Source organism: Caloenas nicobarica, chromosome 10, assembly GCF_036013445.1.
Source record: "Caloenas nicobarica isolate bCalNic1 chromosome 10, bCalNic1.hap1, whole genome shotgun sequence".
Taxonomy (NCBI): Eukaryota; Metazoa; Chordata; class Aves; order Columbiformes; family Columbidae; genus Caloenas; species Caloenas nicobarica.
The window spans coordinates 20,819,477-20,833,251 of record NC_088254.1 but is presented as its reverse complement, the minus strand read 5'-3'; the positions used below and the strand labels follow the sequence as shown (position 1 = coordinate 20,833,251).

General features: G+C 43.9%; 1 protein-coding gene across 1 annotated transcript; it reads right to left on the bottom strand.

Annotated features, from left to right (window-relative positions):
* Positions 1 to 5,228: 5,228 nt before the first annotated feature.
* On the bottom strand, positions 5,229 to 12,023 carry MTFMT (mitochondrial methionyl-tRNA formyltransferase). The gene is made up of 9 exons (XM_065641837.1): positions 11,872 to 12,023; positions 10,803 to 11,015; positions 10,264 to 10,386; positions 9,336 to 9,438; positions 8,722 to 8,797; positions 8,068 to 8,159; positions 7,402 to 7,483; positions 6,685 to 6,767; positions 5,229 to 6,363 (listed from the first exon to the last, which is right to left on the bottom strand). The coding sequence occupies exons 1-9, from the start codon at positions 12,021 to 12,023 to the stop codon at positions 6,163 to 6,165; spliced, it is 1,125 nt and encodes a 374-aa protein (XP_065497909.1). The 3' UTR covers positions 5,229 to 6,162.
* Positions 12,024 to 13,775: the final 1,752 nt, after the last annotated feature.

Sequence of the window (13,775 nt, the reverse complement as noted above, 5' to 3'; positions counted from 1 at the left end):
TGCTACATTGCTTTTGTGTTTTACACACCCAAGTAAACCACTCGCAGAGCTGACCAAAGAATAACTCACGAAATTTCACCTCTCTGTTTGCAAACAGGTCACAGCTTCATCAACGCGAGACTGATCCCGGAGATGGGCAAGGGGTTTGGTGGGTACCTGGTGCTCCCTCAGGTCCAAGGCTTGGCCATGGCATGCTGCGGTCAGGGAATCTGCCCCCTGCTTGAGATATGAAGAGTCTGTGATAATGCTGGGAGAAGCGGAGCAGAAGGTCAGGGCAAGGGATGAACTAAGGAAGCAGCAGCAGCGCTCCCATAGTGGGATAAGATGGGGGGAAAGAGGGCTGGGAACCTGAGCTTCAAGGATTATAGGAAACCAGGCAATAAAGAGCTGGACTGGGAGATGCAGGGACAGGGAGAAGACAAGCTTCCCTCCAGATTCAGCAGCTGCGAGCAGGATGCTGCTGGGCAAGAAGCTGCTCTTAACTGAAAGTACAGAAGGCCACAGAAGTGGTCAGACAGTGATTCATCTTCAAGTGACTTATTAAGTGACCCTATCAAACCTCCACCACTTCTAGAGCAGAACTGAGGACCTCACCAGCATAGAGGACATCCTGTGTTTACACTCAAACACTGGCAATAAATACTTGGGGTGCAGGCAAGCCAGCAAGCCTCCAACATCAAAATTTCCACTGAGAGATCACAAAAAGGTGGGCAGTGCTACTGGATGAAAACTGGAATTCAAACACACACTCAAGTATGGATTTCTCTCCTCTACCCGATGCCCTCCTGCAGGTATGAAGCCAGTTTTAGGTCTATACTGTCTTACCTACAGTGCATCAAAGGTACAGGGAATCTTTCAGTAGCATTTAGCAAGCTTCAGAACAGGTTCTTGGGTGTGACACGGGGCATCCCAGGCATTAAACGCAGAGCTCTGCAGGACTAAGCACCTATGCAGCCTGAATTATGCTTAAAAATGTAAAAACAAACCAAACCTTAATAATTCACGTTTTTATGCAAGTTGACGGCTATCAAAGAGAAGCAGAAAAGGAAGAGCTGTGGAACACTCTGGCATATCCCCTTCATACCAAAGAATTTAGACTCTGTTTTCTTTTGTGTTTAGTCTGCTGCAAGGGCTTGGCGTGAGCTGGGGCCAGGGCAGCCAGTGGGGAGCATTAGCTGGGACCTTCCCACAGAGCTTTTGGCTTGAGCTGCACACTCGCAGAGAAACGTCTCTTCGCTCTGTTCCCCTCCTCCTCTGCAGCCAGCCAGCCAAATCCCCAACTTAGTTTCATCACTTGGAGGGTGAAGTAACACAGATGACTTCTGCAGACCAGCCCAGGAGATACACGGATGAAAGCAGGCTCGGGATCTGGTCCCTGTGCCGCATGTGGGCTTGCCAGAGCCAAACACAGCAGGGTACAGGGCTCTTCTTTTTGGGGAGAAATGGCTGTTTAACATGAATGAAATGGTCACAGTTTTACAGCCTGAAATTCTGCCTGTCCATGAAATAGCAAGAAGATGTCCATGTTTTCCCCCAGACTGTCCCCCACTGCAGCTTAACTCTGACTTGGAAGAACAAACTAATCTCCGCACTCCTGGAGCCCCTGAGCTCTCGGAGGAGGCTGCTGGCAGAATATGTTGGACACAGGGTAAGACGGAGCTTCCAAACGCGGGTCTTAAGCACTATCACCAGAAAATAACCTTGGCTCAACAACCACCACTCAGTGCTAACACTCTGTCATTACTGATGAGCCACCGTGCCAAATACATTACAAAAGCCTACCTAGGAGAAAAGCTACAGCAGGTCTGAGCACCTAGCGCTCACACAATTTTCACGCTCTAGTTCAATGTCAGTTCTGACTTCTCCAGCTCATGTTCATGGTCCGTGTCCTTTCTGCAATCTGAAACCAAACCCACACTCCCACATATCAAAGGAGAGCATCAGCTGGAGGAATGCAGAAAGGCTGCAACTCGGCTCCTCCCTCAGCCTTCGCCTTCGGACCACCAACCTCGAGAAACAGCCCGAAGCAGGAGACCTGGCTCCTCAACATCAGCAGGTTTGGGGCTAAAGGCAAAGCATCTTCCACTAAGGTCACTCAGTTTCCAGCCCTCAGATAGATCTGGTGACCTTTCCCTCCTCCTGTTCTTAAGAAAGGGAAAATATTGCTTCCCAGAAGCTATCAGGCATCAGCAGTTAGGAAAGAGAAGAGAGATTCCTGTCTAGTCTCAACCTTCAAATTATTCAGGGATTTTGCAAGCAACTTTTTTTAAAAAGACTCAAGTACTGCCGTGATTAGTCACACTTTTGGGGTTTTTTTTTGTAATTTACTCAGCAGAAAACAGGAATAAAAAGGTTTCCTAGGAAGCAGGGGGAGTAGTGAGGTTTCACATTATGAAACAGATGCATCCAACTGCGAGTCACCAGCATGCTAGGAAACATCACTCTTCGAATATTTATTTGAAATGCAAGATGAAATCATCCCTATCCAACACCAGAGCCCTTCTGGTGCCCAAACATTTTGCAGTTCTACCAGTAATTTGGCTTCAGTGGTCTTAAACTGAGCTGTAGCGGATGCTGGGTCTATGAATACCTCTGCTACTTCTCCTCTCTCATCCGAGAAGAGGACAGTTGTTTTATTTTGCTAGTATGACTTTCCAATTGCTAGGGTGGCTGTACTTGACCTCAGCAGCGGTACTGGGGATTGAATCACCGTGTCTGTGCTCCAGAGTCAACCCTGACATGCTATTCCACACCTCATCAGTGAATACCCCTTTTTTGTTTTGTCTGTTCTGCAAAAATAATCAGATTTTCATTGCCTACCAAGTTAAATCCCTGCAGAGCTAGGTGAAAGCAAAGTTTCCAAAGAGACATTTTGGCTAAGAGCTGCCTGGGGAACACCAATTCCCTTTAAAGCTTCTCTACCATGCCAAAAATAGCATGCCAAAGATATCCTCAATAAAAGAAAAATAATCTTACCCTTTTTTCCTCCATAAAACAATTGCGGTAATGTTGTGCGCGTTCAGAGCTAGCACATTACTGTTAAGCAACAAAGAACCTGTCTAATCTCCGATAACATCTTGCATAGAAAGCAATTCTGAGAAGCCTTAAAGCAAACGCTGCATAGATCAAAAGATGAAGTTACAAGTATATGTATCCTGGCTACAATATGGTTTAGACATTATTTGGTATTAAACAACTAACTGAAGACATTTTCATGGTTTTCTGCCCAGCTGACCTTGGTTTTCCCCTAAGAGAGATGGAGTGAGCACCATCTACAGGGTTTCTGTGCACATGCCACCTCAAACTCTCCCAAAGATGCAGGGAATTTCTTCGCTGTTGCTTTATGCTTTAGTTAGAACTCAAATTACCACCTGCCAGCAACGACTAACTGCACTAGATCTCATACGATGCGCAAGTTAAAACAGTCAGCAGTGCTTTGCTCTGTGTCATTTTGGAGATGCCAAGGATAGAGACATAGTTCTTTGCTAAAACTTCGTGACGTCAGAGCAGGTTCACAAAAGTAAAGGAGTTACAGAACCTTGAAGGAATTTTCCTCCAAAGTCATTCCTAGGAACAAAGCGGTTGATTTCACAGTTTGGTCATCTAAAAGCTTTTACCCCTAAATTGCCTGAACTTTCGATACTGTCTTCTTTCTGCGGGAGTCACATCTCACCCTTCATTTTGCTTAGGTCATAATGAACCACAATTCACTTTCCAGTGCCTGGGGACCTGGTACATCAGAACAGTTGGGTCAACTCATACTAACAGATAACTCAAATACTTCTCATAATTTTAAGCACAAATGATAAAGCATTTTAGACTTATCTATAAGTTCTGGTGGTGCGTTTTTTTGGTGGTGGGTTTGTTGTTTGGGTTTTTTTTGGTACAGTCATTCCTCTGCTAATTCAATTCTGATACAATCCATGCCTGAGGCCAGATCTCAACATGCAGCTGATTAGTGTCAAAAACATCACTGTCTATGGGGAAGGGGCTTTAGAGAAAATATCCTTATCCTTAGCAAAAACCAAATATTGAATTCCAATGATGCCTATGAGTGTTCTTTAAAAACAACTGATGGAAAATTCCCAGAAGCTCCAGCAGGGAAAACACAAGGCAAGCAGCCATATAGTTGAGATCAGAGATGTAACAAAACCCAAAACCACCCCAAATTCACCCACCATCCCCACAAACACATAAAAAACCCACTCGCCCACCCTCCTTCCTATTGGCATAAAGTGGTAACTAACCTTTCATAGATCAATCTCAACACTATACAAGCAAAATGACTTCACATCCTTTACTTGCAAGTAGGAGGTGGGAACAAAGCACAAAAATAGATCATTTACTTGGAAACAAACTTGCCGGTTCTGTAACTTCTGCAGCACAAACTGCACCCGGGAGTCTGTGGCCAGAGACAAAAGGAATTCTCCACAGGAGCCCAACTTCCACCTTGCTGTCGTTTCCAGTTTTTGGCTCTGATTCATAGGCTTGCATTTCTCGGAGGATCATGTGTTCTGGAAAACCTGTCAGAGGCAGATGTACCGTTGAATGGCAATTAAAGAAAAATACTGCAGCATCTGCTCTAACAGGTGCCGCTTCAGAAACATTTTAATCCATGTAATGGAACACATTTTTCTAGATTTTTTGCTTTCATTCAGCGAGTCACACTCAAGCACATCAAGTCCCTGTCACCTTGATATACATCTCATGAATTCAACACCTGACTTGAGCTTTGAGTTCCGGACACGGCTGTTTGAGAAGGCAAAAATGCGTTGAAAAGTCTGAAGAGCCAAAAGAACATGTGGAAGAGGATGTGCTGGCATTTATTGATGAGCAGTCTTTGTTTTGCCATTATCCTCACAGTGCTACATTACTTCTAAGAAAAGAAAGTAAGAGAGTCATCAGTTTTGGGGTTCTTCTCGTGAAATGTTCCTTCCTATATATGCCATTAACCAAAGGCATGTTGAGGAAAAGCTTGGATTAAAAACTCCTCATTGGGTACAAACCTCTCTCAAAAATTCATCAGAAAAGCTGAAGATATCTAAGAAAAATATCTATTGAACAAGGTACATTACAAGTTTATGGATTAGAAACAGTATCAATAAGATCAAAACAAGTCACTTGTATAGAGAAGCAAATATTCACAGTAAATTTTCCTTTTCTGAATTTAAAAGGAAAAAATTATGTGCTCACATCACGTGCAGGTGACTAAAACCAATCAACTGGCATTCACGGATGACATCAAACAGCACCTACTACTTACAGCATTTTCAATGTCAACAGGCCCTAATAAAGCACATGACAGTCCTAAAAGAACTGGCTGAGGCAATCTTGGATTAGAATTAATTAAGAATATTCTGTTTGTTCTCTTTCTGAATTGAAGATTGACTGAAACTGAATTCCAACACACTGGGAGCAGACACCTGTTGATTGAAACCACACAAGGAGAATAAGCAGGAAGACACAAGTAATTAAGCAGCTGCCACTGATTGCACAGGTTGATCAGATGGAAAAACACCCCACTGAGCAAACAACCCCAACAAAGGCACATAACCACAGCTCTGGGTACAGGATTATATAAAGATGCAGCATCAAATTCCAGTGAGATCAGGGATGTTCTGTTTTAAGTGTAGTTGACTCTAAGAAAACAATCATGGACAGGAAAAGATTCTCTAGATCTTCTTGGCTAAACTGAAGGTATTCATTTCAATGTGGGGATACAAAGGTAGGTTAAAGGTCCACGAGAAAAATCAAACCAGACAATCTAAGAGTCTCAGCGAACACTAAAATCAGAAGTACAAAGAAGCACAGGACTTTATTATTACCAGATTAAAGTAACTCTGCACAACTTGTGCTTGAAGAAAATTATACCAGAAAGATCTCAAAAAGAAATCGAAAATGTTATATAAAAATAAATTTATTACTCAACAGTGGAAAAAGGGATTTATTCGCTATCTTCAGCATTCACAGATATTCTCTTCCTTGATGGGAGAAAGAGAAATGAGTATCACCAGGAACTCACAGTGAAGACAGGTAAATGACAGTAATATCAAACACTTTGGGAGGAAAACTCTTAACCAAGTTGAATGTTACAGGTGGGCACTGAAATATTTTATATTACTATTAACTTACGGACATCTTCTTCCACATTTTAAAATACATCTATTGTTTTATATCCTGTGCCAATATTTCCCTCTCTTTCAGAGTCTTTTTTGTGGTGCTAAGTTTGAGTGTCTGAAATCTGCATTCCTGATGAACCGTTCTTGGGTTCTGCTGGAACCAAGAGTGCATATATCCGTTGTAGAAGTCAACTGCTGTGAGCTTCTTCTTTAATACGACTGTTTTGATTCCAACCCAGCCTTCCTAAAGAAAAAAACAAAACCAAAAAATGGCAGTAAGCTTCTTCCATGTTTTGAAATTATCTTTAGCTCTCACTGGGCTTGCTTACAGAATATGTTTTATTTAATGTCATCACGTTTACATTACAAGTCAAATTCTCACTTGCAAGGGAAAAGCCTGTTTGTGGCAATTAGAAGCTCTTCAAGGTGTCAAATAAAAAGACTGATGCTAATCTAAACTAGTTTAGTGAATAACTATGGACAATTAAGACAAAAACTATGTAACATAAATACTAAAAACCTCATCTTTAGGGCAACGAAGATAAAACAAATGGGAAAAACCTACCTTGCAACGAGCTATCAACACCTGAGACACTTTATGGTATAGGAGCGAACCAGGAACAGCTCCACAGTCATTTAATTCTTGATCTAAGAGCAAAGCAAAATGGTATTCTAATTTTATCCCAACAAGTACAAACCAGTTTGAAACACTTACGTCTCTTTGAAGCACAATAATTATCTTGAGTCACTATTTTGCTCAAAAATATTTTATTGCATTCTGTGGTTTATTTAACCCAAATGAGCAGGGGAGAATCAGAACAGTTGCTCTCTGGCACTGCTCCCCACCCGATCCATGAAGAATCTTCAAGCTTTGGGGACGCTGCTCAGCCCACAAGCTCTCGGACTCACAAACTACCACAGAAAATGGTTTAAGCGATAACACACAGGGACAGTTTTCCTCATCAGTGACCCCCAGACAAGCACATTAATTAGAAGAGGATCTCCTAACTAATGGGAAGACTAAAATCCTCCAGTCTCAGGATTCTCGGGACCAAACTTGCTGCTCGCTCAATATAATCACAAAGCAGGAATGTCCTTAAAACCCATTTATGCTTATCTTGGCACATAGAAACTTACTGAGCTCTGAGTATATATAGGACTGATTTAGTTCTGCTGGAGTTTCAGAAAGCACTACTTAAAGCTATCATTTAATACAGTTGTGTATCATCTCCAAGTCAATCTTTGAAAATTTAACTTAACAAATCAATTTTAAAGCAAATACCAGTAAAACCGGGGATATTATCCACTTCCACAAAGTCCAGAAGTTTAACAGCAGTGCCCTTCCAGAGCGTCTGCAAAGGGAACTGGAAACAGAAGCAGGTGACACGTTGAGAACATTTTCATGATTTGCAGGTGACTGCCTAGGGTGGTTTTTTTCCTTATGCAAGATACCTGTGATAACAACACTAGGGAAAAAAAAAATAGATATCTGTCCAGATAAGACAGTTTTATTAATTTCCTTATTATATCTAGTTTTCCTTGTTCTTCCTCACCTCATTGACAAGCAAACCACTAGCATGTGCGGTAATGAGTTAAGCAAGTAGCTGCCGCAGCTGTTTACTGTGGCTGTTTGCACTCTTGACTGTCACACAAAGATGTCGTTACAACATTCTGAAACCCTCTCGGATGCACCAGTGGAAATCCCAGCGCTAAGGAAACAATACAAAACTATCCAGCTGATTTTGCACTTGAGATCAAATTCATGGAAATTCTCCTGCACGCTAATTCCATTGCTAATGCTAAACTATGCTGGGATTTTAAAACACTTACTAGGTTTTAGAGGCTAAAATAATTAAACTTGATTTTTAGTCATTAGTTAAAATATCTACACCAAACTTGGACGTGCCACGGGACAGAAAGGGGTTTAAAAAAAATTCTGCTGTCTTACCATACTTCCTATTGCACGATGCAGTTGAATTATTTGTGCAGCTGTTTGTTCTTCCCATTTTATACAACTCTTAGCTACAGATATTTTAGGAGCTGAGAGGAAAAAGAATTAGAAGACTTCATATTTTGTTTTGCATTTTTTTGCAAACAAATAGCTGTACTATTTTATCTTATTTAAACCTGATTTTATCCTGACCAACGGCAGGTTTACCATCTGGCCACAGGTACCTTAGACAACAATTGGAGAAAAGATTTTGTAAAAACCTCCGTTTGGACTATTTCTACTTTGGTCTCAGTTGTGCTCTTATTTATGCATTGCACTGCAAACTGATAACGCATATTTACAAACACAGCTGCAACACTTTTGTCTGCGTTACAACCATGAAGAGTAACAAACTCACTCAGATTCTGTGACATCACTAGTGATTTTAATATTGCATGAGCACCTGGAGAAAAAATAAATTAATGCACTAAGTCTGAAGAAGAATTCTGAAGCATTTTTCTCTCTGCATGACTTTTTTAAGCCAGAGAATGCAGTGAAGAGCTCATACTGAGAAAGATATCTAAAAAAGTATAACCCAGCACAATAGGAAGAAAGCTTTCCAGCTGATAAAAAAAAACCTAACAAGTTGCATTAAATATGCTGTATACCTACCAAACGTTACTCCTTCTTTTGGTTGCTCTTTTTTATTTTTTAAACTTTCAGGCAAGTTTTTCAAAACTGATATCAGCTGCAAAATGAAATTTTGTACAGAGTATTAACAAAGCTAAGTAAAGAACATTTATTAACAGTAAATACAAGACAGAAATACAGTATTTAATTTTTCATCAGTGAAGCTTTCTTGTGAGCTTTTAGAAAACTGTGTCAGTGCATTCAGAAGATTTGTATCATGCATACAAATACACCAAAGGCATCCTTCCTCCTGAACCACAATTAAAAACCCAAGTATTCTTTTATGGATGATCTCCTCTCTGCCATTAATCATAGAAAAGGATGAAAGCTAATTATTAAGATCAAAAAAAAAGATATTTGTTTAAATAAAAGAAGAAACTACACTTTCCACACAAAGCACTTGAGTTTTTCACTGAATAGAAAGAGAACAGCAACACACGGGACCAGCACTGACAGCTTATCACATACCACTCTGCTTTCCTCTCACAAACACTCTCAGCTTCCTCTCCTCTTCACAATTGCTGTCAACTCAGAACAAGATTAACAAGAAATCACACATGTTAAAAGCAAGGTACTTATCAGAAGTGACACTTTACCATGTTCGCACCCATCTCTGATAACATCACTTCCAGCTCCTTTGCGGTACAGCGGGGAGGAACAGCGAACTCTTCTTGTTTAATAATTGGACCAACATCAAACCTATAAGGCCAAAACCACACCAGCTCACTGGAGGAGAAGCTATAACTCAATTCTCAGTTCAAAAGTCTCCATTCAATAAGTTAACTCGGTTACTAATTATCCTTTTTTACCCCCTCTAAAAGTTTATTTTTCAGACATTATCAAATAATGTTTGGTCCACAAGACAACATAGGGAAAATAATATCAGATGTATCTTGGCAAGCAAGATCCACCTCAGCAAGCAGAGATTGATCCAAATGCACCATTTACAGTTCAGAAGCGTAAGATCTCAGAAGAAACAACCTGAAGTATTCACAGGAAATTTGTTTCACACTTTCCTGAGATCTATTATCAGACAAGCACCTAAGAAAGAAAACTATGATAATGTGTTTTCACAAGCATTTTAAGTCAGAATTTGTGCTGAAACTAAAACATGTAATTTCTCTCTCATGCCTAGACAGCAACTTCTTCTCCCATTTCACTTACAGAGGTTTCAGGCAAATATGAAAAACAGATCTTTTCTGTCATGTCATACCAAGCCTACCCATCCAGCTGTGTGAATGTTTGTTCTCTGTCTGCTCCCTGTAATTAAGCAAAAAATTAGAGAACAGGCCCATAGTCTAGAGTGAGAATTACACACTCGCTAAAATACTGTATTTGTGGCAAGCCTCATATGGTCAGATGAAAGTTTCTAAGTATTTCAAATTTTAATATTAAACACGCTCACATATTAAAAACAATAGTGATCACATAGAATGATTTAAGTGATGACTTAAGTGGTGATGATTTAAAGTCCCAAGAGGCAACAAAAGCAATGAGTTGTTTTGGGAGGCACAACTAACCTACCTTTTTGGTCTTATTTCCATAATCGTTACCCCAGTCACTTTATCACCATGAAGCACCGTGTGGATTATTGGTGCGGGACCACGCCATCGTGGGAGACAGCTGGGATGGACATTCAGGATGCCGCTGAATTCAAATATTTTAAAGTTAGAATAGGAACAGTACGTGAAACTGAACCCATATGTAAATGGGTGCGCAACATTTATTACACTGAAACTACTTTAAGAATTAACTCTTCAGACCTTCTGAAATGTTATTGGTTTAAATATATATTTAAAGGAAAATTTTCACCATATAAGCCTTCAGTTTCTCAGGGAACACAGAAAGGAAGAAGAGGAATAAAGGTAAATGAATTATTCATAGATTTACATCAATGTGTTAAGGAACTGTGAACTTCACAGTAACAGAAACAGGGCTCACGCGAAGCAGATGAACCCAGGAAAGAAGCTGATCTCACCTGCTACAAGCCACAGGTGCTGCCTCAAAACCAGAGTCCAGCTTAGCTACCGAAGCAGTGATAGACATTTTGTCAGCTCACTTACTATGGGAACTGCAGAATAAGTTCCTCACTTAGGAGACGTCCAAACGATGCCACCACGCCCACGTCAAACTGCCTCACGGGTCCCGTGTGTGGCCACTCATGAACAGGCAGCTGGAGCTCCCGGGCACAGCTCCTCACGGGCAGGTCCCCGGGCAGGCGGGAGGGCAGCGTCACCACCTCCAGCCTGGACACCAGCGAGTCCTCGCTGGGCTCCCTGTGGTGGACAAGGCGTTGAAGGCCTCACGCAAGCACAAGGGAGAGGCAAAGGATGGTTCATCTTCACCCCTCGCTGTGTCCCTGGGCCTTTCCACATGACCTGCCCCTCCAGCTCCCATTCTCTGCTTGTCCCCAGCCCCCCACCCCTAACTCCCCCACGACCCCCAACTTCCCCCTTTCAATCCCAGACTCCCCCCACCCAGCCCCACGGTCTCTGCCCGCCCTGTGATCCCTCTCCATTGACCCACTCATGACACCATGGTCCCTGTCCCACCCTAAGGTCACTTTCCCCCCACTTCCCTAGCAACCTCTGCACAAAACACAGTCCCTGCACCCCCGACCCCAGCTCATCCTCTGATGGCCCCTGAACCCCATCACCAGCTCCCATAGAATCAGAGAATAGTTTGGGTTGAAGGGCCCTTCCCAGCTCCCGCAGTGCCCCCCCTGCCATGAGCAGGGACATCTGCACCAGCTCAGGTTGCTCAGAGCCCCGTCCAGCCTGGCCTGGGATGTCTCCAGGGATGGTTCAGCCACCACCTCTCTGGCCAACCTGGGACAGGCTCTCACCACCCTCAGGGGCAACAATTTCTTCCCCATGTCCAGCCTGAATCTCCCTTCCTTTAGTCCTATCGCAACAGGCCCTGCTAAAAAGTCTGTCCCCATCTTTCTTACCGGCCCCTTTTAAGCACTGACTCGCCATCCCTCCCTCACCGTCCTCAGCTGCCCCCTCCACAGTCCCTGCCATTCCCTCTCAGGCCCCGTCCCCCGCACCCTCCTCTCACAGCTCCGCCTCCAGCCCCCTCCCCGCAGTCCGCAGCCCCCTCGGCCCGTTCCCCCGGGCCAGCGGGCGGTACCTGGCGGCCTGCAGGGCCCGCAGGGCGGTCACGGCGAAGCGGTCGGTGCCGAAGAACAGGACCCGCCATGGCGGCCGCGCCCCCGCGCGCCCCGCCGCCCCGCGCGCCGCCTTCGCCCCCTCGCGCCAGGCGCGCAGCAGCCGGCCCCGCATCCCGGCGCTTCCGGCGCGCGCGTGATGACGCCACCAGGCGGGGCGGGGCCAGGGGTGTCGCGCAGCCGCCCCGCGGGCTGAGGCGGCGCCGCCATCTTGGAGCGGGCGGTCGGCGGCCGCGGGCAGGGCTGGGCGGATTCGGGGCAGCGCGGAAGCCCGCGGGTAGAGGTTCCCGGGCGTGAGGCGGCAGCACCACGCTGAGGGAAAGGCGAACAGTCTCGGCAGCGCGGCCTCCAGCCCCGGCCTCTGTCTCTGCACAGCCTCGGTGCTGCCCGAGCGGAGCCGCCACCCCGGCCCTCCTCACCATAAATCGGCCGCTCTGCCTCAGCGTGAAGATAAGGCACAAAAAATGTCAGGGGCAGAAAGCGCTGTTGACACCGCAGCCGTTGATTTTTCGCTGGCTCCAGTGCAGCTTTTGAGAAGCTGATTTCTGTCTCTGCCTGTGTGTTCTTCTTTAACAGTGATGATAACTTAAAGAATGTTTTATTGTAAACTGTGGGGTCAGAACAAGCACTTAAGTATCTTCTCCCATAACATAAGAATAAAGATATTTTATCATCATACTAAAAACATTCACCCTTGCCAAGATGGTTAATTTGTGTTGCTTTTCATTTAGTGCAAATTACACAAGTTCCCTGTGCATCCAAATCACAGTAAATCTTACAGCCCTTGACACAAGGAATTTCTAAAACACAGAACGTGTGAGTCTGGAAACATTTCCTACATGCCAGTGAAAACATGTAAATTATGACAGAATTTGTCTCGCACGGATAGAAGAGGGAAGGGTCACTAAGAAAAGTGAAATATTTGCATATTCATTCCCTTTTTCACGCATGTTTTGCTCATTAGGGCTTTTTTTCTCTCAGAAACGGGCGACGATTATCTCCAGTGGTAGAAACAAAGGAAAACTAAGCAGAAATTGTTGTTAGAGGTGAAAAAAAATGAGTCGAGCAACTGTAACTGAGGTCCTTACATCCCTACACCCTGAGAAAAGGCAAATGCGCTACCAAATTCCGAGGTAATTTCCCAGCTGAGAATCGGCATGTAAACATCAGTTGCTCTAGAATATTTAGTTCTTTATGACTTGGGGAGCCCGGTGAAAATCCTCAGTTTATTCTCACGCTGGGATGTGCAATTCCAGCTGCTTCGTCTCGGGGTGCAGAGATGAAAGGATGTGCTAAAAAATAAAAATATAAACAAGAGGGGCAGAAGGGTGAAGGAGAGGCTCCTGTTGGAGATTAAAGCAACCAGTGTACTTAATCTTGGAAAGCGGATGGGGAAGGAGGGCAGGCGAACGGTTTGTCTTATCATAGGAGCTGGTAACAGGGAACAATTAGTCGTTGCACGATAACGAAGCTATTACAGCCACTTAGGGAAGCGGCATTCCGCACCATGCAATTTAACAACTTATCTCAGATGCTAAAATAAAAAATTGCCATGTCATATCAGGTGCTGAAAAACATTCCTGGTTTCCAGAAGTGGAGCGTGCAATTGCTGGAAGGAGCTGTCCCGTGTCGTGCGGGAGAGCAGCGGGTTCTTGGGTCAAACCCCAGATTTATCAGCAGCTTTTCAGGAAGGCCAGGGACATATCACATGTATCGCCAGATATCTCATCCCGGCATTAAACATGTCATTGGAGCTTCACCTGCTGCTCCTCAGAGGGCTGAAACCCTGGAGACAAACTCTCAGTTCTGCCACTAGTTAAGGCTCCTAGAAATACTGAAACTCCGTGCTGAGCTTTTGCCAGACTTA

Coding starts and splice junctions, on each gene's coding strand:
- MTFMT (XM_065641837.1), bottom strand. CDS start 12,023: ATGCGGGGCCGGCTGCTGCGCGCCTGGCGCGAGGGGGCGAAGGCGGCG. Junction 7,484..8,067: donor ATCGTGCAATAGGAAGTATG/GTAAGACAGCAG, acceptor TTCTGTTTCCAG/TTCCCTTTGCAGACGCTCTG. Junction 6,364..6,684: donor TGTTGATAGCTCGTTGCAAG/GTAGGTTTTTCC, acceptor TTTTTTCTTTAG/GAAGGCTGGGTTGGAATCAA.